The sequence below is a fragment of the Cavia porcellus genome, unplaced genomic scaffold (assembly GCF_034190915.1).
Source record: "Cavia porcellus strain 051 isolate PalLab524CR breed Dunkin Hartley unplaced genomic scaffold, mCavPor4.1 scaffold_18, whole genome shotgun sequence".
Taxonomy (NCBI): Eukaryota; Metazoa; Chordata; class Mammalia; order Rodentia; family Caviidae; genus Cavia; species Cavia porcellus.
The window spans coordinates 49298050-49325634 of NW_026947501.1; the positions used below are offsets into that span (position 1 = coordinate 49298050).

Consider the following 27585-nt stretch of genomic DNA (forward strand, 5'->3'; position numbering starts at 1 on the left):
AGTTCTGCAGTACCCATGTGGCAGCACCTTACTGTCAGCCTCTCCGGAGCTCCACCCCAACCCCGCTGCTCCCGGGTCCTGTGGGTCTGAGGCCTCTGCTCTAGATACTGCATGGACCTGCACCCCGTGTTAGCCGGGGGACACAGGTAGCTGCACTCACTTCTCTATGGCCTCTTCACCACCCTCAGGGAGGCTGGAAAGAGAACCACACACCCTCAGATGCCCTCTGCAACTTCTGTGGCCACTGGGGGTCGTATCTGGCCTCAGTCCTGTCTACAGGACTCAGTTCTTCTCCTCTCCATTCAGTGTGGTGCAGCCAGCTCCTCCAGCTCTGACGTGCTGGGCTGTACCAGCCTCTCTTTGCTGGGACAGTGGCCTCCTGAGGGAGAATGAAATCTAGGCTTGATCTCGATGGTTTCTGGGCAGCATTCTTCTGTGCTCTTGAAGCATTAAAAGTCTTACTAGTCTCAATTACAGTGGAAATTTAAATTATGCATTATGTCTTAAGGTTTCCTCTTACTACCTAACTATAAAAAAATACCAAAGATTTTAGACTTTAATGTTATTACTGTCTCTGTGTGTCAAAAAATGGCTTCATATAAGTGGGCCAGGAGATTTTTTTTTTTTTTTTGCCAGAAATAAAGTGTAAGTCACCAAAAAAGCTTTGAATTTGCTCTTAAAAGTTATGGTTCAGAGGGTTAGTTTTAGGAGGGAGAAATTTAAAAAAAAAAAAAAAAAAAAAAACACCAAAACACCAGAGTTGAGACACTGAGTTGAGAGCTGCACAGGAAATTCCTGTAAGTGAAATGGGCTTTTTCACCTCTTCAGTTAAACCCAACCACAAATCTTTCCTGTCAAGGAAGCTTTACCAGAGAGGGTTGCAGAAGCTCTGCTGGCTGGGCATTTCCTTCCACGCAGAGAGTCAGTGCATTCTGTCTTCCTTGGTGTGGGACTGGATTCCCCAATGGCAGGGTCAGGTGCACCATACCTCAGGTCCTCTTCTCCTCTCCGGGTGTAATTCATTTTCTCTGCACTGGGTGACTTGGAGGGCTCTCACAGCACCTCCACGTCTCTCCAGCTGGGAAGAAATCCACCAGAATTTTCTGGAAAAGCCCTTAACCTGTGGTTTTCATCAGACACAGGGGCTGGCATCACTGACCTAAGGTCTGGAGGCTGCTTCCTCTTTTTATGTCTTAAGAGCAGGAAATAAAGGTAAGAAACAGTACAATCTGTCACTCGCTTTCCCAACCTGAAAATCTCAGTTAAGAAAAGAGCTCACGTAATTGTAAATTTCTTTCTCTTTCTTGCACTAATGCCATTTTCACAGAGAGTAGCCACACAAGCACTGCTGGTGAAACTTTTGGGAATAGTGACCATGTGTCAACATTTGCATCTTCATATACAGAGTCTTCCCCCTCTTTTTTAAAAACAAAATGGTCTGTGTGAAATTCATTTTCTACAGTGCTGTGAGCACTTTACGGCATGGGTTGAAAGCAGAAGGTTTTAGGATGTTTGCCAAGTTCCTGTGAGCACCTCCCATCACAAGACATTTGGCCTTGGGCACCATGGCATTTCTTGTTGTCTCTCCATAAACAGGCTCCTGGCATCCACAGTCCCTCTGAGAGTCCTAATATCAGCTCTCCCTGCCCCAGTCACTGTTTGGGCATGTGACCTAGGCTTGGTCTAAGGAGGGAGGGTTCTCTTTCTGGGACCCAGAATTGACTTACTTGCGATTTTCCTCTCTCCTTCTATCAAAGGCGTTCATCAGTGAAAACTCATTTTCTTCCCAAACACAGTAAACTTGCCTGACTGCAGGGACCATCTTCATCCTGTGACCAAAGAAATAGGATTCTCTAAGAGTACATCTGGAAAGGCTTTGGGGAGGAGACCCTAGAGATTCCTGCAGTTGTCCTGTAAGCTGTCCTCTCTTTTGGTGACCTACAGTGTGTGGTGACAATGAAACCAGAGGCCCTGAGCTGCTGCAGTCTGGATAGAGTCCCTCCTGCAGCCCAGAGCAAGGTGGTGGCTATCACTGCTCCCAGCAGGAAGGACCCAGGCTGTCCATGGGGAAGTGAGAAAGGGTGTCAGCCCTGGCATGTCAGCTGGAGAGTGCGCTGTTCCACGCCACTCCCCTGAGCAGAGCTCACCACCTGACTTGGCTTAGGTTTCCACAGCCCCACTTGCTTGGCTGCTTGGGACCTGGACACCATGTGGTGATGGTGGGCTGAAGGCACCACTCAGATGTAAGAACACACTGTTGCAGAGAGAATGCTGCCCCTGGATCTCAGTGACACATCTTGTGACAGAGAATGTCTGTCACCTGCGAACAGAGTGGGAACTCCCCAGGGCCAGGGCCTAGTGTTGTGGTACCCAGTTTGCAGCAGCCTGGGGCATTCAGATGTGGAGCTCCAGCCCAGAGGAGAGCCTGAGAGAGGTCTGAGAGAGGAGGGACCCTGCATGACCCCCACTCCCAGCCCTCTGCAGCAGTAAAAAGAGCACCCTGCCCCCAGAGCAGCAATGTCACACCCCTACAGGGCTCCCTGCAGATGTGAGGAAGAGGTTAAAGAGGCTATTTCTGTGCACTTGGGGTGGATGATCTTTTCAGGAAAATGTAAATTTTAACTTTTTTCAACTTACTCATGGAAATATACACAGTAGGTGAGAACGGTACAAGAAAAAGAGAAAGAATTCTGTGTGTGGGAAACAGCATAATAAGACCTTCCTCCTTCCCTCTCTTGGGTGTTGTAGAGGTAGAGGCTCTGGATTTGGGGTGCTCTCCTTGGGGAGTGCAGGCAGCTGCTCACAGGAAGAGCCACTCCCACTGCTGGAGGTCTGAGGTTCCTCAGGCCCTGGGCATGTGGCTGCACCCTTGGGTGGGACCTGCCCCGGGAAGCTTCCTGTGTGACTCGCACCTTGGCCACCAGCTCCACTGTCTCATTTCCCATTTTAGAAAGGAAGAGGTTGTCCTGGAGAGGGCTCCAACTGTCACCGTGGTGACACGATGCAGTGGCTGAGGTGATGACAGTGATTATTGGGGACCATGCTCGCCTGGGGATGGGTGTTTCTTTGGCTCCTGGGCAGAGAGAGGATCGCAGGCTTGAACGTGGCAGGTAGGTGTCTCGCATCTCCCTCTCACACTCAGGGCCTGCTGTGGAAGCCCAGAGTCACAGGGTATCTGATAGATGTGTGGCATGGTAACATTTGTGCAGGGTACTTCCTTCCTGCTGGGGAGCAGGAGGAGATCGATGGCCAGCATGGCCTCCGGCTGTGCCTGAGTGGAGGAGACTGTAGCTTATGTAGCCAGCATTCATGGTGCTGCAAGGTAATGGCCATGCTGCAACTGCCTGGGAGGGTATGGGGACACGCACATCCCTCCGGGCCCAGGGGCCTTCGTGAGGCAGACTGACCCACACTCGGCTCCCACCCAACACTCCCCTGCACCCCAGTTTGAGTTCCATCTACTGATGTGGTTCTGTGTTGCCTTTTTTTGTGTGTGGTTTCTAGGTTGTTTCATACAAAAACTCCTCTGGACATACTCCCCAGGCAAGGAGGAGGAGTTTGTCTTGTTTTATGACACCCCAGAGCCACAGCGATCACGTCTCTTCCCTGGAAATCAGCACAATCGGACCCGGGGGCCCAGAGCCCTGCCCTGCGCTGGTGGCAAGGACCTGGTTGACGTCCAGTGGTACCGACAGCACGGGGATGGGGGTCCGGTCGAGGCAATTGCTGGTGGCCACCCTCATGTCACTCAGCGCAAGAGCACGCTTCACTTCAGCACCCAAGAGGCGGCCCAGGCTGGGACATATATTTGCAGAGGCAGGATTAGGTCCGTCCTGAATTCATTCCCGTTCCCAAGCGTCCAAATTGTCGACCCTGGAGGTAGCTGTTCACAGGAATCCTTTCTGTCCTAGGAGTGCCCCGGATGTGCAGGTGACCTGCTGCCTCAAAACCCTCCTAGAGGTGGCGCCTCAGACCACGGCCCCTTGTGCTGCCTCTGCACCCCATAAGCAGTACCTGCTTCTGGGTACCGTTGGCTCCATTCGCTGTCCCCATCTCAGCTGCCCAGGGAACACACACAGGCCAGAGGTGACCTGGTACCAGGTAAGCCAAGTTATCTGAAGTTCACGAGAGGCACACGTCCTCATGGTAACATCTCCGTGGGGGTTTCCTGCAAGTGTGGGTTCCAGGGTGTGTTATCAGAGCCACTCAGAGGCTACCCCGGCCTGTGCAGGGGACCTGATGTCCCGCATGGGTCCTGACCCCAGGTTTGGAGTCACCTCTCTGATCAATACCAGAATAACTACCCACCCACCTGTGTGTTTGTAATGCCACAGGGTGAAGTGTGAGATCCCTGATGCGGGCTGCTGCAGAGGCACGGGAGGAGCTCAGCTCACTGCCCTGGAGCAGGGGCATTGCCAGGGGTCAGGGCACCCTAGGAAGACATCTCTGAGGGTTTGGGAAAGAAACAGGCAGCAAGCTGGGCGTGGAGGTGCATGCCTGCAATCCCACCACTCAAGAGGCTGAGGTAGGAGCTTCACTGAGAGTTTGAGGCCACCATTGGTTATGTAGTGAGACCCTGATTCAGAAAAACCAAAATCAAAGACAGACAGACAGGCAGACAGACACGTGGAAAGTAAGGACGAAAGGAAGGAAGAGAGGGAGGAGGCATCCTCCCCAGTGGAGCATCTAGGAGCAGGTACCAAGTGCCTCCATGATCCCTATAAGTGTTAGAAGTCTGATCTTTTACTTTAAAACATCGTGCAAAATTTTGAATTTGACTTGATATGTGTGTTTTCTAATATAAAAGTATTACCTTGAATTACCACTGATGGGAGTCAAACTTTTGGGGCTGTCTCTCCTTGTTTCATGTATTCCAAAACTCAGCGGGGAGAGGCCACTATTGTGCACAGTCGCCTGGCGCAAGAGGACATCAGCTTTTTGATACTTTGTTTTGGTCTTTTGGGGGACAGAGTCTCATATTGTATTTCACGCTGTCCCTGAACTCACGCTGCAGGGGAGTGAGATTGTGCAGTATTTGCTTTCAGTGCCTGGCTTGTGTCACTTAACATACTGCCGCCTCGGTCAGTCCATGAAGTCTCAGGTGGCAGAAGGTCCTTCTTGGTATGGATGCGGAGTAGCCTGTTGGGTTTTTTTTTGTTTGTTTGTTTGTTTGTTTGTTTTGAGATTCAGAGTAGACCCTTGTGTCGTTTGGTTTTTTTTTTGTTTGTTTGTTTTGAGACAGGATCTTGCTGTGTTGTTGAAGCTGGCCTTAAACTCACCCTGTAGCCCATGCTGGCCTTACTCACAGTGATCCTCCTGCCTCAGCCTCCCCACATGCCCTGATGCTTCCATCCTTGGCTTTCCTGAGGAGCCTGCGCAGTGTTTCTCCTGAAAATGGTGGCGGGTCATATTCCCTCCAGCCATGCTGAAGGGTTTCCTCTTTTCTACCTCTTCACCGACTCTCACGTTTTATTAAAAGCAGCATATCAGGTGCGAGGTGGCATTGCCTTGTCCTTAGTTTGCACGTCCCTGGTGATTAGCAATTCGGAGCTTTTTAAATAAACCTCTAGCTCCAGGGTGTTCTCTGGGCAGAGACATCTGCACGTGTCCTTTGCCCATTGTTTAATCCAGGTATGCGGCTCCTTGCTCTTGTGTGATCCGTGTTCCTTAGTATTTTAGGTATGAAGAGCTTATCAGGTACACAGTTTGCAAAGGTCTTCTCCCATTCTGTGGTCACCTCTTTGTTTTGGTAACTGTTTCCTTCACCTGCAGAAGCTCTGCAATTTGAGGCAATCCCACTGTCTACTTTTGTTCTTGCTTCCTGTGATTTCGGGGCTATAGCCATAAAGAAAATGTTGCCCAGAGAGTATAGAAGAACTTTCTTCTGGTTTCTTTCACTTTTACAGCAACAGGCCTTAGATGCCAGCTTTTAGCCCATTTTGAGGTTATTCTTGTGCAGCATGAGGTAAGAGACCTCATGCTGACCCTGGGGAGCCCACTATGCTTGAAGATTCTCAATTGTCTAATTCAGAATTAAAGGGAACCACCTGTTGTTTGGTCTAACAGGACTTTTCTGTTTTCCTAATTTCTAGAAATATAATGAAAAATGGCCTTGACCTAAACAGACCCCTTAAAGAAGTGATAAGTACATGGAATAAGGCAGTGTTTTGATGAATTTTGCTAAGTAAACTGCGAAATTACAACAAAGTTCAGTGGGAACATCTCTTCTGAAATGGGGTCGGACACCAGGATCTGGGCTTTGGTGACGTCCTCATGACCTCCTGTTGAGGGATGTGAGCCCTGAGTAATGCTTCTTTCGGTGATTTAAGACCATCTCACTTAGGTGCCAGGCACTTGTCACAGTGAGGAAGTAGCTGTCGGGTCATTTCTGGACCCTGTGTTCTGGGAGGTTTGGCACATGGTCGCCTTTTGGACTAATTCCTACCGAAACTGACATTTGTCTTATGGTGACTGGTGCTCTGTGAGCCCCACACCACCACTGAGACTGGCTACACACAAAGTTGGAGTTTCTAGATGGAGAAGGAGTAAAGGCATTGTCGACTTTTTATGTTTGAAAGCCCTTTCTGGAGCTGATACACTGGCCCATCTGACTGCTGTCATGGGGCACATTTCCATCATCCTGGGCAGTTTCCTGACCCTTGTTCAATTCAGTACTGTACTCACTGAGTCATCAGTGCGAAAACCAGAACTCTTTCCTTCCTTGTTACCAGTAGGTTGTTGATGTAACCTACAGTTGTTCCAGCGTTAGGGGAGACCCCCTGAGTGCTTGCGTCACTCCAAGTTGTCAGGTGGGGCTTCTGCACCAGAACTGCAGTCAGGCAGCTGTGGGAGCATCCCTCGGTTCTAGCCATAGAACAGACTTTCTAACCACAGTCACGACGGGCCTTTATTCCTGTTAAATTCTCATTTGTTTGTGTCCATTCATCAGCATATGTATCACGGAATTGGTATTCTGATTTTAAAACCTGATGTGCTATCTATCATTGCCAGGGTTGTGAAATTTGTAGATGAGATAAACATGTACCAGCTGTGATCATCCAAACCCTTACACTCAACAGGGAAAGCGTGAGCCAGGGGTCTCAGTTGCTGGCCCGGGTGCTAGCTATGGACGGTCCAGCAATCCACTACTGATTGACCTCACTGCTGGGCTTTACTCCAGATGCTCTCAGAGGTCTTATAATCCCACCCAGAGGTATCTGGGGTCACAGGAAGAAAATGAAATTATTTTCCAAGTTTTATGCTGTGGTGCAGACGCAATTTGCCTGCCACCTTCCTCTGAGCCTCTGACTGTCCGGCCACCAAGGAAAATGAGATGACTTTGTGGGGTTGTTTGTGGTGAATGGAAGCTGTCTGACATTAACACTCACTTCCTTTTCTAATCCTCACGAGCCACCTGCTTCCTAATTCACTCAAGACTTTGGCCAGGGAGTGACAGGGGCAATTATCAATAGTTTAATAAACCTTTTCTCACCAGAAGGTGAGTATGGGTTCAGAGTATGTGTAAGTTTGTGTTGTCAGGTGATTTGGGCAAAAGACTGTTACTGCACTCAGCAGAAAAGAGAAACAGAAGCAACTGAGACAAAAAATTAAATAAAGGGCACATTCAGTGAATGAGGAGCAGCCCGGTGTGAGGCTGTGGGTTGTTCATGTGAGGTGTTATCAGGACCCCGTGGTGTGCATGACCTTTAAAAGTCTGAGTCCTCAGCCACAACCTGGGTACAGCATGGGGGTGCCAGGTGCTGTGATATTTCCACGGAAGGAAAGGAAAGATTCCGTTCTTGGTGATGGGGTACTAAAGAGGTCATTACCATATTTTGTGTCTTTCCAGCTCAAAACATGTTTTGCAGTGTTTACCAAGTTGGAGCAAGGAGAAATTGATTTAATTAGAGGTGGCAGAGAGGTAATACATACAAATCTGGACATAGCGAGTCTGTGCTGAATTAAACACTGAAACAGACATAAAACCTAAAATCCATTATACCGAGCAGGACTCTTAGCCAAAATCCTGGGAGCCCCACCCCCCCTGGGGTGGTAGAACCCTCGAGAGGAATCCTGGGAGTGCTTCTCTGTGGGGTCATTCTGTGGGCTTGGTGCAACCCAGCCCTCTCCTGCCTGGGAGGCAGTAGAGCTCTCTGTCACTGTAAAATTGCAATCACCATGTAAGAGGAACTTTGTTCTTCTGGATTGCCACAGCTGTTAGAAGTCTTTTAGTGTCTTCAGGTATTGACTTATTTGCACACTTACTTAGTTTTGTCTTGCTGAGACACATTATCTGACACCTACAAGGTAAAGGCAGAAAGGTTCATTGTAGCCCACAGTCTTAGAGGTTTCAGTCCACAGTCAGCCAACTCACAGGCAGGGCAGTGTGGCGAGGGGCCTGGCAGAGGAGAGACAGTCTGTGGAGGGGCAGGCAGGAAGTAGCCAGTGATCAAGGCAGGAGGAGGGAGCAGATCCTTCTAGCAGTGCCCCAGTGACCCACCTCTTCCAGCAGGCATCACCTCTTAGCGTCACAGTCAGGTATAAACTCACCTGTGGAGAGTCATGTACTGGTGGCTATCAGGCCCCCATGATCTAATCTCTCCCTGAAGCCCTACCTACCATAATGAGGTTTTTTGGGGAGATCTAGACATAAAGCATAATGCACGCCTCAGTTCTTTCTAGGAGCCCCTGACCCATACTGTGAATGTTCCTCCTGTGTTTCATGCTGGTTCTCTTCTTTGTCATTACTGTGATCTATGAATTTCCACTCCTCGCCAGGTTTTAGCATTGCTTCTGAGATGCTTTGGAGCTCTGAGATCAGCTGGTAAGCATTTAGCTTGTCTGTCCCCACCTTTTGCCCTGGTTATTTTTTCTCCCTCTAACTGTTCTCGCCCATCCATCTGATTCTCCTCTAACACTCTTTGCCTCCTTCTGCAAGTGACCTTTTGGGCTGCAGGAACTGTACCAGACACTTGGACTGGGAAATCCCAGCTTCTGCCCATTGGCAGGCAAAGGGGAAGGGAAATTCTTCAATCAGACATAAAACAGAAACATTTTGGTCAATTCTCAGTTCTCTCACTGGCTTTTACTTGAACTCTGGAATCTTTTTAATTTTCCCCCTAATTTACAAAAGGAAAGAAACAGAATCTATTGGAAGGAAATCAGAGAAAGCTTTGGAAAAGTCATGTGTGATAATACATGAAAAGGAATTTTGCTACCCATTAGATAAAAGAATCTTATCCTGAAGTGTTTTTGTGCATTAACTCTTTTCTGTCAACCCTAGTTGGCAGTGCCATGCTGCTGGGTCTCGGTTGGAAACCTGGAAAATACGCCCTGTGGAAACTTTATTATACCCGAAGGTCAGAGGTGACACCTTAGCCCATCTGATGGCAGTGACCAGTGGTTCCGGTGCCCCCGCCACGTCCTTGCCCTCACTGCCCTTGAAGGCAGCTGTGTGCACCTCTTCTTAAGTTTCCGTGAGCGTCCATAACTAGCTGTCATTCACAGTTTTTAAAGAATGCCTGATCACGTGGCCTCTGGCTTGAAACCTTTCTCCTCCCTGCACTTTCATATGTTCGTGCAGCTGGCACAGGAAGACCCCAATTCCATCCATCTGCCACAAACTGGACAGACATGACCATTTCCAAAGGCCATCAGCGCTCTGACCTTGGCCTTGTCTCCCTATATGAGGTGTGATGGGAAAACATAATGCTCAGATTTTTTAGAGTTGTATTACAGTGAGACACATTGCCATGATGCCCTCCCCAAATAACCTGCACCCTTTGGGCCCGGTGCTACCATCCTTGCCACTTTCTGCAGCAGTTCCAGAGGTCTTCTGTAGTGACACTGCTGTTGAGTCTAACTCTGTGTCCTGAATGGACCCAAAACGTTTCTCTTTCACAGTTATTTTGACTTTGGGGGAGAGCCTGGTCACCTAGCGCCAGAGTTGGTGAATTGGTGGATGGGGGTGCCCCGTGCTCTCATGACCCTCCCTTTCCCGCAGATGGCACTGGTCAGCAGCAGTTACCATGTTTTTGATCTCACCTCATAAAGAAAGTCATGACCAAAGATAGAAAGTGAGGGTCCCTGCACTCCAAGCCAGTGTCCGGGTGCTAACGGCCATGTGCATTTCAATGCTGTCAGTTTTAAAGATTAAACTTTTGCATATTTGGCTCCCCACTGGTCTATCCTATGCCTCAGGTGCACATAAGGGATCCTCACCTCCCCTGACTCCCTCCCAGCCTTCTGACCCATGGCCTCCAGACCCCAGGGCCTGACGTTGGGCTGGGAGGGGACGGCTTATTACACAGTGTGCCCAAGCCCCAAGCTCCATAATAGGATGTCCCCTCATCACACAGGGCACAGGCAGCCTGTGCACTCCCCGGGGACAGGAAGTAGCTGACTCTGTGGGGTCACAAGTGCCCGCCCTGCACAGTTGTCACCTCTGGAGTTGGGCTGGAGCCTGAGCTTTGGCCTGCAGGGGAACAAGGGGCGATGCCAGGTCAGGTCAGGGCAATCCCTGGCTCCCCGAGGCTGGGCAGGCGGTGGTAGGATGGTGTCAGGAAGCAAGAGGGAGCAGATAGTGCGGAACGTGTGACCCATCCTGGGGGAAAGGGAGTCGTTGGTAGATCCTGAGTTAGGCAGGGCAGGGTGGTGCCCGCATTTCACTTCTTACTTGATTCTGGGTCCTGCAAAGTTAGGTCTTCAGTCTTCAGTCTCTGTTTGTAATGTTTCTATGCCCCTGCTTATTCACATAGTATCTTCGATTGGATTCTCTTGTTAGGGTTAGATTTTTCTTTTTTTCCCCCTTTGCTTTTTTTTTTTTTTTTTAATTTATTTAAAGAAAGACTAAACAAAACAAAATGGGTAGATATAATACATACTTTCAAAGGAAGAATGAACAGTAAGAAATCACAAGTTGATATTTACATATTGTCTTCTTACAAAGTCATTCAAGTTACAAAAGTGGAGCATATAAATTAGGGTTTCAAACAACGAAACTGCAACCAGTTCTGTTCAACAAAAAAATCACTCTGAACAAAGAATAATAATATTGCTGGGTTTTACATTATGATTCTCCTGGATCAGCCCAGGGTACTGTGAGTGTCTCTTTTTCTTCAAAGTACTTGTTCATTTCATCATGAATCATAAGATCAGTTCTCATAAAATGTTTATTGGTTCCACGCATGCATGAGTCTTAACATGTATTTCTATCATTTCTGTGTTAGAGGGAGGAACAAAACAAAGCAAGACAAAACAAAACATATTCCTATAAACCAATGAAACGAAAAAGACATATAATACCTCTGTACGAGGGGTTCTACCATGGTTACTGTGTTGTCTCTTGTTATCTTCAATAGAATTGGCTATATCTTCAGACACCATATAATTGAATATGTTGGTACATAACAGTATCAGTAAAAACACAATTTTGTGTGTAGTATAAAATGTCAAAAACAAGTAGTAATGAAGCCAGAATGGTTATCATAATGAGTCTTGTCATCTTCAGTGTAACTGCCTAAATTCTCAGACTTCATGCTATCAATCATACAAATTTTGAATAAAATCTGTCAATACCAAACAGTAATCAAACAAACTAGATTTAACTAAGATCAGTCATGATAAACCAGTATAAGTAATCAGGGCTCCAAATTAAGTTAGTAGGAAATTAAAGATGATTACTGTGCTAATTCGTGGTGTTTTTAGGATAGCTGTCTGTGCCCTCAAATCTAATGCAAGTAGAAAAAGTTGGATAGAATAAAGTCTATCTAAGCAGAGTGGTGTGAGTAATATGGGTTTTAATACTTGATACACTATTAACAATATCTTCTGCCATCCTTTTAAAGACTATTCCTCCCTTTTCACTTCCCCAGGGTACACTGTGTATTTTTGGGTCTTACCTAGACTCTCAGTTTTAAGTTGGTGGGGGGCAACCTGCTATTTACCTAAGTGGTTCCAAACTTTCTCCCCCCTGGACTTGATCTCGAATTATATCCCTTTACCTATTAAAGCCTGTCTTTCCAAACTACTCACAAATACTGGTCTAGTTGCCCCTGTTACTCTCTGGCTTCCTGTCCCATAGAGCATTGTTCTTCCATATTTCATTTTCAGTCCATATACCCTTTTTCAGGTTAATTATATTTCCTATAAAGAGCATCTCAATGGACCCTACCTCCTGATCTACTCTACCTGTAATTCTCTTTTTTTAAAATGTATTGTAGCAAGGCCATCTATATTAGAGTTTATAACCAACCTTCTCTGTCTCATTTCTGTTATGCTCTTTGTTTGCAATTAGTTGTCTACTTGCCTTCTTCATTCTACTTTCTGCTTCATTCATTGAGGCCTCTCTGCCACTGTTCCTGGAATCCTGGTACTTTTCTCATTCCCTAGAATGTCCTGCAGTATTCTTCACAGAGTTGAATTGGTGATTGAGAATTTCCCCAGTTCTTCTTTGTCTTGGAAGCATCTTGTTTCTCCATTAATTTCTAGAGACAGTTTAGCAGGGCATATCAATCTGGGCTGCAGGTTATTTTCTTTCAGTGCTTGAAATATTTCACTCCAAGCTCTTCTTGACTTGATGGTCATGAAGACGTGTGTCATGAAGTCTGCTGTAATTCTGATGGGCCTTCCTTTATATGTGATCTGTTTCTTATTTCTAACAGCTTTTAATATTCTGTTATTATATTCAGTTTCTGGGATCTTGATTATTATATGCCTGTGTGGCTCTATTTTGGTTGCAAGTAGCTGCAGTTCTGTATGCCTCATATATCTGAATATCATTTCCTTTTCCTATGTTTGAGAAGTTTTCCTTAATTATTTCTGTGAGTAGCCTTTGTAGTTCCTTTGTTTGTACCTCTGCTTCTTAGTTCACATTCTTTATTCTCAAGTTATAGATCCTCTTGTCACCGTCTAGCTTTTGTATTGTTACTGCTTGTTTCCTTATTATTTTAAAAAAGATTTTCATTTTATAAGCCCACATTGAAAACCTGTCCTCCAGTTTGGATAATCTATCCTTAGTTTTTTTCAAGTAGTTTTGCCAGCTTTCAATGGACTTTTTAATTTCCTGGTAATGTCTTTGAATCTGCTTCATGTATTCTATATTTTCTTTATATTTTTCATCAAATGGTTCTCTCCATTGTTTGTGTTCCTCCATTCTTCCATCTGTGTCTACTTGAGAGGTGCTTAGCATTTCTTTTATTAATCTATTTATATCTTGCTTTACTTGGTTAAATATTTCTCTTTTAAACTTACCTATGAGGTCCTGAATATATTTATTTACATCTATTGATACCGTATTTGATATTGTATGTTTGCTGCCCTCAATCTCTTTTGTATTTACCGTTCTTGGATCAGTGTTCTCAGCGTTGGGGGCTGGAGGCTTTTTCTTATTGTTTTCTCTTCTTATATTTTTTATTTCTTCCATACAGGCAGGTAAAGAAAGCCCCAGTCCTTTTTTTATGTTGACTCTGGTTCTTCTGAAGCAGACTGGCTAGGTGACCCTGCCTACTCCAGTGTGCTGCTGAGGTACAAATAGGGAAGACATATACTGGCTCCTCCCCTACAGTCAGTCAGCCCTTCTCCCCCAGGCCTTCACCATGCCTTAGTGTGTGCAGCCCTTAGGTAATTGGTCTGGGACACCCTACTGCTTCCCAGCCAGGGGCGTGACCCAGGCCAAGCACATCTCACCAATCCCATCTGGGAAGGGAGAAACTGACTGTATTCTCTGCAATACCTTGTTTCTGCCAGTCCTGCCTGGTTCCAGGATGTTGTTCCCTTTCCGGTTGAAATGTTTTGTTCCCGACACTCACTGCAGGTCAATGTAGGTGGCTCAGCTTTCTGTTGGTCTCACTGATCTCTGACCTCAGTGAGCCCACACCCCAGTGTGACCGTGGCTCTGGTGAGTGGACACAGAGGGAATCCGGGAAGTTGGCTGAGTCACAGCCGCGTGAGTTCGGGCACACCAGCCAGTGCAGTTCCCTGGTTCCTGCTGCCTTCTGCCATCACATTTCTTCACCAAGGCCTTCAGGTTTGCCAGCCACCAGCTTCACTGTGCCTGTGCATCGCCAGGTTCCAGCAGTGTTTCTTAGGGTTAGATTTTTCAAAAGAAGAAACTGTGTATTACTCTCACCTAGAGAAAACCTGTTGCAATTTCCTGGAAGCACACATACATGCATGTCTTTAAATATTCATCTAAGCATCATTCCTTCAAACTGTCTCAGGGACCTGAGTCATGCAGTGGGAGGCAGCGGGTGAAGAGCTCTCTGAGAGCTGAGTGCCCAGGCTCCTCCTCTCCTGTTCCCTGTAAGAACTGCACAGCATGGAGCTGAGTACAGGGTCTTTGTAGCTTAGATTGTGCCCTCCTCTGAAATCAGTGATTCCTTCCTGATTTGGATGCATGAAGGTTTCCACTGACGCCCGAGGGTCAGTGAATTAAAACTCCCTGCTTCCAGAAATGTCTTCAACATTTTTTGTCTTTTGGACCAGAATGGAAGAGTCCTCCCTGGGGAAAAGAGCGATTCCATTCTGCTGGATGACATTTATGACTACCACCAGGGCACGTATGTGTGCGACTACACTGTGTCACCAAACGTGACTTCCTTGACCACCAGAGCTGTGGTGCAAGTGAGAACCATCGGTAAGTGTGGCCCATGGTACCAGGAGCTCCGAGACCGTCCTTGACCCAAAAGTGATCTCCTTGGCCACTTTGTCCTTTCAGGGAAAACGGGGACAGTGAAAAACTGCAGTCCTTTTGTGTGTGTGTGTGTGTGTGTGTGTGTGACAGGGTCTCCCTGGGCATTTCAGGCTGGCCTTGAGTTCACTGTGTAGACCAGGCTGGCCTTGCACTCAGTGATCTTCCTGCCTCAGCCTCCTGAGTACTGGGATTACAGGCATGCGCCCCCACACTCAGAAAATTTGTAGTTTTGAAAGCCTCAGATGAGGTGAAATCAAGCCGAATCCCAGAGTGTGTTAGTATTGTTCCGCATGCCTGAAATCGTGGTTTTTTTTTTTTTTAAGAGAAACAAAGCATGGAAGCCACAGCTGGGGGATCTGTGTCCCCAGGGCTGTCAGGGTTTCCTGCCCAAGAGTCTCACAGTCCTGCAGTTTATTTCTTTGCACTGGTGCTTTTCAGACCTCTCCTAAATACATACCCACCCACGAGTGCAGCACAGCACTGCTTTGTGATCAACTGTGTTTCCTGCCACACGAGGCAGCACTGTATCAAGGCGAGGCTTTGCCAATTTCTGCTCCCATCAACAAGGAATCCCCATTATTCCTGAACACCGTAATCCTTCCCTCCCCAGACTTTCTGATCAGCATCAATGGCCTCCCCTTCTTTCCTTTCTTCTCTCCTTCTTTTTTCATTCCTTCTGTTCCTTTCTTCTTTGTTTCTCTTTATCTCTTTCTTTCTTTATATTTCTCTTCCTTCCTTCCTTCCTTTTCTTTCTTTTTCTCTCTCCTCCTAACATATCTCCGTGACTAATGACAAACTGAAGTGTTCTGTCCTATCTCTCTCGCCCTACCGGGTTCCTCCTTTGTGTCTTAAATTCTGTCCCAGCTTTCTCCTTGGGTTTTCCTTACTAGATGTACATAGCACCCATAAGTTATACGATTTCATTGATTTAAACAAGCCGAGGTTGATGTATGCGTGCGCTACAGGGTGAAAGCCTGAGAAGGAGAGTCCTTCAGGCTTTGTACCCAAGCATCTAGGACCTGTGAGCTCAGCTCTTACCAAAGATGTTCATTGACTGCCTCCCTTTCCTGCAAGGTACAGGCATGCTGGACACAGGGAGACTTTGTCAAGCCTGGTGTGCACCCAGACCTGGGCTCCTTCTTTCCTTTCCACTTCTGAGCTTGGCCTTTTCATTGGCGTCAGATTGCTCTGTAGAAGAGAAGCAAACATGTGAATGCCCTGTGGGTATGGCTTCCTCCTCCAAGTGACGTCACCCCTCACCAGTGTGCTCCCTGATCTCCCTGGAGGAAGGGACTTTCTCCCTCTGGGGAAACTGTGCCTCTCCTGTCTCCCTCATCAGCTCACTCACGCTAACTCTTTTCAGTTCCCATGCACATATTCTTTGAGGTTCTACCACATCAGCCTTAGAGCTAAGAATTAGAGCCTGAGTCCCTGGGCTCTGGCGCCGGCCTCTGGGATCTTCCCACTTTGTTGGGTGGACAGATTGGGAGCGGGAGACCACCATACAGTGTGGCATGAGAAGGGGGAGCGTGCACCCCCAAACCCAAACCCAATGATCAGAGTCCAGGAGTACCTGAGTAATGAGGACAAAGGAGCCCCAGGGGGCAGTGGAGATGGGCCCAGGTCCTGTTGATGTCCAGGAGACCCCAGAGAGCCCATGCTACCCAGAAGACAAGGGTCAGCTGTTTTGATGAGTGTGGAATTTATCCAAGGACCAATTAGGAGTCCCTGAGGGTATTGGTAGGAGAGTGCAGATGGGTCACTCTGCTCACTGCATAGAAAGCCTTTCCAGGAGTCCAGGAGCAAGGATCGGCGTGGGGAGGACACTCAGGAGGTTATGGTGGTCAATGAGGCAGTTTCTGAGGGGGACCCCAGTAGAGAGGGAGGCGGGGTGAGGAGAAGTGGTAGACTCCGGAAACACTGAGGAAGGGCATTCCAGTAATGAGGAGACTGTGAACAGGGATGAGGGAACAGGAGGACGGGACCAGAGGCAGGCATTGACCTGGGCAGGCAGGCGGATTTTCTGTCACCTACTGAGGTCAGCACAAGAGTGGCCGGGGGCCAGCTTCGTGTTCTTTAGAAGTGCCCAGGGCCGCTCTGTGAACAGAGCGGACTAAAGGTGGCCAAGTTCACAAGCCAGCAGGACAGGAGGACCAATTTTATGTAAAATAGAAGAAACAGAGGGAAAATGGTGGCATTGCTGAATAAGCCTGAAATGAATCCAGAAGAAGCCTGAGGGGACGTTAGGCACTGCCTTGTTGTAGCTGACCAGTGTCATGTCATGCTGACCAGTGAGTGTTAGGCTGGATCCACCTGGAGGCCCTCGGGCTGGAGACCGGAGCAGCGAGTCATCAGCTTTCCTGACACCCAAAGCCAATGGGGTGGAGGAGGCCACCCGGGCAGCACTGAGAGGCCCCTGGGACTGACTCCAGCATCTTCCCAGGTGTGGAAAGAGGAGCCAGGACTCCGAAGGAGATGGTGCAGCACTCTGTGGACACCTGAGCACCAGGGGTATCATGGAGAAGGGGGGGAGGAAGTGGATTGCGGTGGTGTGGAGGATTCGCTGTGGGAGCCCAGAGCCTGTGTAGGGAAGGGGTCTGGTGCTAGGATGGGCCGCAGAGAGAACAGAGCGAGTGGCAGGATGCAAGGGACAGGACTGAGGTTCAGACAGGCACAGAGGGAGAAAGGACCCCATAGGGACATGGAGAAGGGAAGACAGAGGCAGAAAGGTGGATGAGAGGCAGAGAAGAAAGAGGTCAAAGAATATGCTGCTAACCATGCCGTGGTACAAAGCGGGGCCCGGTAGGTTGGGTGCAAGGCTGTCCGTTGGGACTCAGAGTAAAGCAGTTTCTGTGGAAAGATGGGGAAGAATTGGGACCCTGCAGAGGTGAGGGGGTGAGGGGGAGGGGGCGTAAGCCCTGCATCCAGTCCTTGCTGGAAAGGAAGGAAATGCATAAGGCAGGCTGTAGGCGAGGGCTCCTTGTCACTTCAAAGATAGGAAGAGAGGCCAATGAGCAGATGCTCCTGCCCATGAGAAGAGAGAGAAGGAGAGAAATCACAGCTGAAGACACAAGAGGGAGAGGGTGGAAATGGGGAAGGTGGCCTGCAAGACTAAGGTGACATCAAAAGCAGACACCACAGCTCTCCCTTCGCCAGGAGGCAGGACGCATTCAGAAGGACACTTGAAGCGGCAGGCACATTTGAAAGTCTGTGGCAGGAAGTTGAAGGGTATTTATCACATGGATTTCCCCTCCTGTTGGGTTCCTCAGCCAGATGACACCAAAAAGAAACACTGGGGTAGGAGATGAAGGCAGAGGCCTTGGCCCACGAGGGTGAGCAGATTGGTGAGGAGCACGTGCCCAGGGGGATGTGGTGTGAGCTCCTCGGATGATTTGTCAGCACTGATGGCTGATGCCTGGTCATTCCAGAAGCTGGGATGTACACATGGAAGCCTGAGTTCCCACGCCTCAGGATAATGGGTGGAATTTGCAGAAGGAACGTGGAACATTTAGATCAAAGTACTGATGGAGGTGTCCCCAAATCCTCAGCCAGCACGTGTTCAGCTTTCTTGATGCAAATAATGATTTTTATTTTCATCTTTTAGTGGCTGACACCAAGTTCAAACCAGACATTGTGTATCCTGCCAAGGACGTCCTGGAAGTAGAACTTGGTAAGCTGGGTCAGGTTGTCACCTCGAATGATACTGTCTGCCTTAGTTACTTTTTCTCTAACTGTTGCGGCAAAATACCTGATGCTTAAAGTGAAGCAAGGAAAGGTTTATTTCTCACAGTGTGGGGGTTTCAGTCTGTACTCAGCAGGCTACAAGGCAGGATGGCCTGGCTGAGAGTCTACTGCAAGCAGCAAGAGAGAACAGAGCAAAAGAGGAAAGACACACCTTCTTCCTGCCCTTATACTGTATGTTGGCTCCACCCCTGGGCGGGTACAGCACTCACACCACCAATCCCAGTGCCAGACAACAAATCAATCACAAATGCCAGACTCAGCCAGGTGCATGATTGCATGAGGCTTGAGGGGGTGGTGGGGCATCTGAACACAAACTGTAACACTGTCCTTGCAGGATCTGGTCTATGCATGATCTGAGGAAGGCAGAGTTGGTGTCAAGTACAGCTTTGGGCCTTGAACAGTTATGCATTTCCCGTAAGCCCCAGCCTCTAGTTTTGCCTCTAAGCATCAATAACCTGACCGTAGGGAGTTGCTTTGATGGGACAATCAATGAGATCCCTGGCTGATGAATTCAACATGAAAATAGGTTTGGACTCTCCCAAGCAAGACTTGGTTGTATTTTTCTGTTGTGTCAATACATTTACCGACTTGAGTAACTGTAAGCCTCTGAATATGCTGCTTGGTCTGGGCTTTAAAGGAACTTCGGGGGAATGCTGTGACTTCTGCTCAAATTCCAAAATGATGTGCTCCCTTGGGTGGAGGGGAAGCAGACTCCCTTGTGGGAGCCTTTCATTTGTCAAGTTTAGTAGCATCTGTGCCTTTCCCCACAGTCACATAAGGATGAATGTATTTAACACGAAATGGGGTTTTTCTTTTTCCTAAAATGCATGTGCTTCTCCATGTCAGTATAAGATTTAGTATTGTAGAAAGACATGTGGAAACAAGTACCGTGGTGCAAATCTCACCAATGATGGAAGCAGCGATGCCAATGCAGCGAACTGGGGTGGTATCCATTCAGTTCACTTGCTCATTTGGTGAGGGGTGAGAGGTGTTAAATTCAACCATAAAGAAGAATGAAATCACGTCCTTTGTAGGAAAATGATGAACCCTGAAATAGTATTAAGTGGGATAATAAGCCAGACATAAGAAGCTAAGCATGGGATACTTTCTCTTACATGAGAAAGCCCAAAATACAAATACGTGGAAGAGAAAGCTAAGGGATGGATGGTGGCTAACAAGGAGGCGGGCTTTTGGAGGGAGGAAGTGGGGATCTGGGTGAGGGGGGGAGGTAGATAAAGTGTTGGGAAGTGCTCAGGATATGCACCAATCCCTCAAAATCAGCATAACGACTGCTTCAGAAGCACTTCCCAATAAAATCAAAACTGGAGGGAAAATAGGAGGAAGTTGGAATAAAGACAAAAATCACTTACAATAATGCAGCCACACTGCACAGGGTGGAATGTTAGAGACCCACTGGTGGGGAGGTTGGGGCTGCAGGAATGAGTCTCAGGTGCTGTCCCCAGCCATCACGGGTTAGAATAGCTGGAGGCAGAGCGTTTCTGGTGTCTCTTGCTGTGAGGTGTCCAGGGAGCTCGGTCTGACCCCTCACCCGGGGTGCTCAGAGGAGCGGCTGAGCGTGAATGGCTTCTCTGTCACAGCAGCAGTAATCTTGTGGTTTCATACAACATGCAAATACCTTTTACTGAAGTTTTCCCTTTTGGTACCTTGTGCCTTAGCAGAGGCACACACACCCTGCCTGACCCCTGAAACCCCCCAATTCCTGGGCTCTCTTCTTGGCCCCCTCAGGACCCTCGGGTACAATCGTGCCGAGCTTCACACTGACCGCATGCGGTCACATGCATGAGACACACACTGGCTCTCAGGAGAGTAGTGCCCCAGGGCTTCAAGTTTGGGCCTGAATTGTCCACCTGTGGCGCTTCCTGTCTTCTGTGTCACTGCTCCCCCAGCCACGCCTCACCCTCTCACCTGCTTCCCCCTCCCCACCTCTTCATTTCCAGGAAAACCTTTAACTCTGCCCTGCACAGTTCGGTTTGGCTTCCAGCGTGACCTTCACCCTATGATCAGGTGGTACATCAAATCTGCTGGCCAGCTGTGGGAATTTCCAACATTTCAGGAGAAAAGGTAAGAGAAACATGGAGGAATTTTAGTCTTGGAAACGCAGACTAGGTGCTTTCAGAAATCATCAGACTGCAGAGAGCAGGTGGATTTAATGAGCCACCAGCACCAACCAGGGTGAGGATGAAGATGCAGAACTCAGTGTGTGCCTGTGACATCTGAGGGCCACAGGGGACACGGTCCCCCTAAGATGACATCGCCTAGAGCTGACAGAGCCATCTCGCTCCTGCTGGGCACATGCCGCTGTTCCCATGATGAAGTCAACTCGGAATATGGAACCAGGCCCTGGCTGCCTGCAGCGAGGCGCCTGTTGGTTTGGGTCCGGGTTTGGTTCCTGCTGGTACTGAGGATCAGATCCAGGCCGGTCCAGGGTGCTGAGCTCTGCTGCCGAGCTGTACCCATCTCTAAAGTAGCTTTAAAGCCTGCCTTGGAGCCACAGTGTGAAGTGACTGCCTTAAAAGTCAGGCTACCCACGCCGGCTGTGGTGGTGCATGCCTGTAATTTCAGCACTCAGGAGGCTGAGGCAGGAGCATTCCTGCAAGTTCAAGATCAGCCTGGGCTACATAGTGAGTTCCAGGCCAGGCTGAACTACACGACCAGATCCTGTCTCAAATAAAGGAAAGAAAGTGAAGCAAAGAAAAAAAGGGAGGAAAAAGAAGGAAGGGAGGGAGGAAGGAAGGAAGGGAGAGACAGAGACAGAGACAGAGACAGAGACAGAGACAGAAAGAAACTCAAGCTGGACGGCCTCAGAGCAGATAGATGTGCTGGTTCAAGCTGCTGGGCAGGGAAGTAGGAGCCTGCATGGGAGGTGACCACGCTGGCTCACCACTGTAGCAACACCGTGCCTTCTGTGTTCGTGGGCCCAGGGGTCCAGACTCATGAAGCTGGAGCTGTCTGGAATGCTCCCAGGGGAAGGGGCACCCCAGTGCAGAGCCTAAGGAAAATAGGCACAGAGGGCAACAGGGAAAGCCACTTAACTCTGAGTGGGGAGCCGAGCTCTGGCCCTTCTGGAAACACACGGGTGCTGTTACAGCTTAGGAGAAGTCAGACCTGCTTTATAGGTGTCTGTAGGATAAAATCCAGATCCATGGATGAAGTGGACTGGGGTTGGGGGCGTCTTTCCAGAATAAAGTGGGGTCCTCTAAGAGGCACTCAGAGCCTCAAGAGCCCTGGGATTGTGGCTGTGGACCTCTTTGGGTCCAGTCATGCCGGTCACCAAAGATGCATCCTTGCGTTTACCCCAGATCTGATCCAAATCAGGACCTATGCAGTAAACCAATGCCTTTTAATTTTTAAAACCTTTCAGCGAACACCTGTAACATCCTTTTGAGGAGTATGCAATGCCACAGAGAGCGAAGACAGGACATTGACAGGAGTGATAGCTCCTGCGAGGGTTTCTGCCTTCGGGGAAGACGCTGCATCCCATCTTGGGGTGCATGGAAGGTTGAGGAGGCAGACGTGCAAGGGGGTTCCTGCAGTCCATCTCCAGCCTGCAGGGTCCCTGTCAGCAGCAGAGGAGTAGGGGTGACGCACGTGTCACCGCCCGAGCAGGTAGGAAGCAGGCTAGAATGCGAGTTGGCATGCAGGCCCCCAGCAGCACAGGCTGAAACACCACCGCACCCGCAGGGCTTCTAGCAGGGCAGTCTGAGGTGGGCAATTGTAGAGAATTCAACTTGCGGCCACATGCCAAGGGTCACCATGGGTGGGACAGCAGAGCTCAGGGCTGGGGACCGGCTCCATTGCTGAAAGTGCAGGCTCAGGACTTCTGAGTCACCTCTATCCCTGAGCATATAGGATGCTATTATGACTATTCCTTGGTAGCATTTGTGTGATGTTTACAAATGACTGCCATTATCTGTCCTCCAAGGGAATTCCGAAGGGTTGGGAAAGTCAGATGAGGCCATAGGCAGCTTGCATCTGGGTGCTCATACTCAGGAAGGAAGGCAGGCCAAGACAGCGCATTGCCATCCAGCCTCTGCGTCTTGACAGGCACCGACCCCAGGGCTCTGCATGCAGATCTGCTGGTTGCTCTGAAATCTCGGGACCCCGCCAGGGGTGCCTCCTTCCCCAGCAGTCAACCTCCCTCCTTCCCCAGTGTTAAGTCCACCATGGAGGAGGAAGTCATGGAGCGTGTCATCTTCTTGAAGGAAGTCACACAGAGTGACCTGGGGTGACAGTTCCTGTGCTTTGCCCAGAACTCCATTGGGAATGTGACCAGGTCCCTCCGACTGCAGGAGAAGAGAGGAGGTGAGCTGGTGGTGGGTGCTGGGTGCACACACCCTTGCTGGGCGGGGCAGCGTTTTCTAAGGTGAGGGATGGAGATAACATGGAACGTTTTCTAGATGCTGGACTCTTCTTAAGCGCTTTGCAATGTTGACCCATGCACAAATTGTCCAGTGCCATAGAGCCAGGGAGGGCATGAGCCACACCGGGTCTCTAATGGGTGCTCTGTGGAAGGCGTGTCACTCTTCCCTTGCTGCTTCCTCCAAACACCCCTGTGGCCAGTGCTGTAAAGGAGCCCTGGTGCCCCTGCTCTTTCTCTGTGCCTCCTGGCTCCCAGGCAGCCTGGGAGGGGGTTCAGGTTCCCACAGGTGGAGAGGGGAGAAGGAGAGGGATCCTTTTGCATGCACAGTGCAGATCTTAGCCTTGCAAAGAGCTGTAGCAGAAACTCCAAGCCAACAGTAGCCTTTCAGTGTCTCTGTGATGGGCTGGATACATTCATTGACTGATCTGATGAACAGCACCAGCAGCCAGGAGCATGTGCCTGGGTCTGGAGGGCATCCTTGGAGATGGCCTCTGCTTGCAGAAGTTTGTGTTTGCCTTAGGAGCCTTGCAGGGTGCCCCAGTGAGCCAGGGATAGCTCCTGGTCTCAGGGAGTCCCTACCTAAGGAAGGATGGGAAAACATGAAAATAATTCCTGCTAGGCAATGAGGAGGATGCAGATGGGCTGGTTGAAGTCATAGGTTATGAGTGACAATAATGCTAGTGACTGTGATAGACATTTCAGATCAAGTCCACCCGGAAGTACCCATTCCCTTGAGCATTATAGAGCTGACTGTAGACTTAAGAGGTTCCCAGCAGCAGTGATTGACACAGATAGGGAAGAAAGAGGTGCTGGTCAGCCCACAGCGCCCCCAAGCTGCCCGCAGCCCCCTGCTGCCTCCACCAGGCTCACAGCCACTGTGTCCCCCCAGTGCTGCTCTTCTATGTCCTGCTTGGCACGGTGTCAATCCTGGTTGGCGTGTTGGCGGCAGGCGTCCTCGTCTACACCTACTGGATCGAAATTCTGCTGTTGTACCAGACTTGCCAGAGGAAGGGGGAAACTCTCGGGGGTAAGGCCGCCCTGTGTGTTGCCCCCTGACTTCCTCTCTGAGCCCAGAGACATGGGGCGGGCACCAAGATGGGAGGCGATGCTGTCACTGCCGGGAATGAATTTTCGATGACCCCTGGTACTGGGGCTGAGCATAGGGAGACCCTCAAGATGGATGTTCCTGATGGTGCGAGGCACACCCCTGGGGTTCTGGGTCCTTGCGTGGCAGCCGCACAATAGAGACAGATGGAGAAATCCATTTTTGTTTCAATCCATTCACCAGTGATCTTGCAGATAATGCTATCTGGGAACTGGTGGGACTTTAAAATAATCTTTCTGCTCCATCCTCAGGCAGTGTGGCAAACAGCAGTCCAGCCCTGGACCCCAAATCTGTAGAGTGGGGTTGCGCTAGCTGCAGTGCAGAGGGGGCCGTGAGAGCTCCCTGGGAGAGACCTCAGGACTAAGCTTTCGGGCTGGTGTCTTTCACATGCAGGCAAACTCAGCAGGCGACAGCCAGGATTCCAGCCCAGGCCCTTACATGTGTCACCCACGGCCATCCTCACGGCCATCATAGTGGGTCAGCAGAGAAAGTCAGAGTCAGGGGCCTAGAACTGAACCCCGGAAGATGTCAGCGGTGGACATCGGAGCAGGTGTCCTGTGGGACAGTGGAGTGGGAGGAAGGGTGATAAAAGCAAAGGTCATTAAACAGGGACCTGTCTTTAGATGCAAAGGAGGCAATCATGTCCATGGGCTTCCTTAGACTAGAAGAGCTGTAACTTTTTGTTTGTTTGTTTGCTTTTTCTCACCTTGGGGTTACTAGGACAAAATATTTGCCATTTTAATACACACCTTTGTTTCTTGGAGGTTCAACTTCCAGCACCAGAACGATCAATCCCCCAAAACCAAAAAGCAGAACAAACATACTATCAATAGCATAACAGCAGCACAAGGAAGGGGCCAACCCTATTCTAGGAATCTGTAAGCCAGAAGTGGTTTTGGTATTGATTATTTAGTTTTAGACAGTTGGCTTTTTTTTTTTTTTTTTTTTGGATGGAATCCATGATAGGACTCACATGACCCATGATCTTCACTGCTTCCCTGCGCAACCTCACGCTTCTTTTTCTGAAGGCTTAAGATTTCTCAAAACCGAAACGCCTCTTAGGAGCATCACCGGTGAACGGCAAAACATTTATATGTGCCCTTTCTCTTTTTACCATGCAAAGAACTCTTTCTTTACCTCCTTCTCAGAAAGTTTTTAGGCGCAGACAAATGGAGATGGAGGACTTGAGCTCCCCCCAGGCTGACATTCAGCTGCCTAAATTGTGTTTACACATTTCTAAAGATTTTTCTGAGGCCATGTCTTCAGTACACGATTAAATGCTTGGTGGGGAGCTGGTGCCCCTGGACCCAGCAGATCTTCATTCCTTTTTAATCCCAGGTCTCCTATACCTTTTGGTTCCCTTCACAGTAACAAAAACACGAATTTTATCCACAGGACCAAGTAGCAGAGCCCCATCGCACCCTCCTGGCCGCTATGAGGCTTGCAGCACAAGGCTTTGAAGCACAGTTGGGTTTGCACAGTTAAGCTGGAGAGACAGGATGTTACAGTTGTGGAGGACCTAGGTGGTTTGGTTTCCAGACTGCGTAAAGGTACCAGTGTGCTGGGGCTTTCCGTGGAGATAGGAGGAACAGGGGCTCCGCGGTGCATGAGACGTCTGAAGTACTGCTGGTGCTGTCTGACATCTCCTGTGAGCTCACTCCTGGGATTTCCTGCCTCTGGCCATTTGTATTTCATTATTTTCCTGAGCTGGAACCAAATATCCAGCACCTGAATCGTAGAGGAAGAGATTTGTACCACAAGGTTCAGGCACCTCTGAGTGGACTGTGATTGCAGAAAAGGGTGAGAGGCTGAGGTTTTGTGTATTCTTCTCCCTCAGATAAGAAGGAGTTCGATGCTTTCGTGTCCTATGCGAAATGGGGCTCCATGGGCAGTGAGGACGAGGCCCCTCTCAGTGAGGAGCAGCTGGCCCTGATCCTGTTTCCTGAGGTCCTGGAAAACAAATATGGGTTCACCTTGTGTTTGCTGGAAAGGGACGTGGCCCCTGGAGGAGGTGGGTCCTCACACCCAGGGGGGTCACAGGAGCATAGAGGACGTCACATCAGCCCAGGCCATGAGGTGCTCCATCCTCACAAAATCCCCTTTGGAAGCAAAAGCCGACATAGTGTCTGCCATAGGATGCTGTCCAGAACAAAGGCGTCTTTCCTAGACTTAGTAGGAAGCCTCTCTGTCTCCCCGAGGGGTGGTGGCCCTTCTGATCTGTGGAGTGCAGCTGACCGAAGTTCTCAGCCCTGGAACATGCAGGCCCCTTGACCTGAGCCACCCAGGGGAGTCCCCTGTCCCCTCCCAGGATGCCAGTAGCACCCCTTACCCTCCTGGTCTATCCTGCCCAGTTCCAGTGACTTGCACTCCTAGAGAAACTGGGGGGCACGTGAGAGTGAGCCTGGGACTCACTAGCATCCAGCCTCAGCAGCTGGTGGAGTGAAGTAGAAGTATCAGAGCACGAAGCAGAGAGAGAAAGGAGGAGCTGGGGACAAGGACTCACCCTTCTGGGTTCCCTTCCCTCCATACCTAGGAGCATCCATTGGGGGCCCTGGATTCACCCGGAGGTCAAGGTCACTGTGAATTGAGGGTTAATCACTGTCATTATTTTTATCTCCAGTGTATTCAGAAGACATCGTGAACGTCATTAAGAAGAGCAGAAGAGGAATATTTATCTTGAGCCCCAACTACCTCAATGGACCCCAACTCTTTGAACTTCAAGCTGCTGTGAATTTGGCCTTGAATGACCAAATGCTGAAACTCATTTTAATTAAGTTCTGTTCCTTCCAAGAACCAGAATCTCTCCCTCTTCTGGTGAAAAAGGCGCTCAGAGTTCTGCCAACCATCACTTGGAGAGGCTTAAAATCAGTTGCCCCCAATTCAAGGTTCTGGACCCAGGTGCGCTGCCACATGCCCGTGAAGAGCTAGCGGCGGAGTGCGAGGGGCCAGCTCAGAACCAGCCCATGGGCTGTGCTGCTAGAAGGGGCCTAGCAGGTCAGGGATTGCGGGGACACGCTCCCAGCCTAAGGTCCAGGGCAGCTTCTCACCAGCAGAAGGAGAGACTGATGGGCATGGAGTGAGCTCAGGGCAGGCAGCATCTTCCTCCTGCCGTCCATCCGGAGAGGCCAGTTAGGGCCCCTGACTTCCTGGACTGGGAGGGGAACACGACTGGACCTGCAGGGACTCCTGCTTCTGCCTCAGCCTCCTGCCTCTGTCGCAGGCAGAGCTGTACCCATGGGCAGTCAGATAAACATCAGCACATCAGACACATTTTTAAAACTCCCAAGTGCATGTGTGCAGTGTGTGACGTTTGCAGCCCTTGTGTGGAGCCAGTGCGGGTGCAGAGTGAGTCTCTCTTCCTTTCCCATCCCCTTTCCCTCCCTCCGTCTTGATCCCATGCCCATTTCAGCACGCTGTGTGTCCCTCTTTCCTACTTTCTATCTCTTACATTTCTCTTTATTTATGGTTTGGGTTTCCACATAAAAGAGGCCATGTGATGTTGAAGTTTGTGTTTCTCTTTATGTCACTCAGCATGATGGTCTCCAGGTGTGTCCACTTCCCTACAAAGGACTGACACTGATCCTTCTTGATGGCAGAGTAGTACTCCATAGCGTGTAAATACCACATTTTCTGATCTGTTGAGCTGCTTATGAGCAGCCAGGT

General features: G+C 49.3%; 1 protein-coding gene across 1 annotated transcript; it reads left to right on the forward strand.

Annotated features, from left to right (window-relative positions):
- Positions 1-3198: 3198 nt before the first annotated feature.
- Positions 3199-27426, forward strand: LOC100724763 (interleukin-18 receptor accessory protein-like). Its single transcript, XM_063229784.1, is given in 10 exon segments — positions 3199-3322; positions 3505-3826; positions 3912-4101; positions 14485-14635; positions 18297-18362; positions 20395-20518; positions 22608-22759; positions 23707-23844; positions 25760-25933; positions 26543-27426. Coding segments are annotated over 10 exon segments (1638 nt in total). The 5' UTR covers positions 3199-3309; the 3' UTR covers positions 26851-27426.
- Positions 27427-27585: the final 159 nt, after the last annotated feature.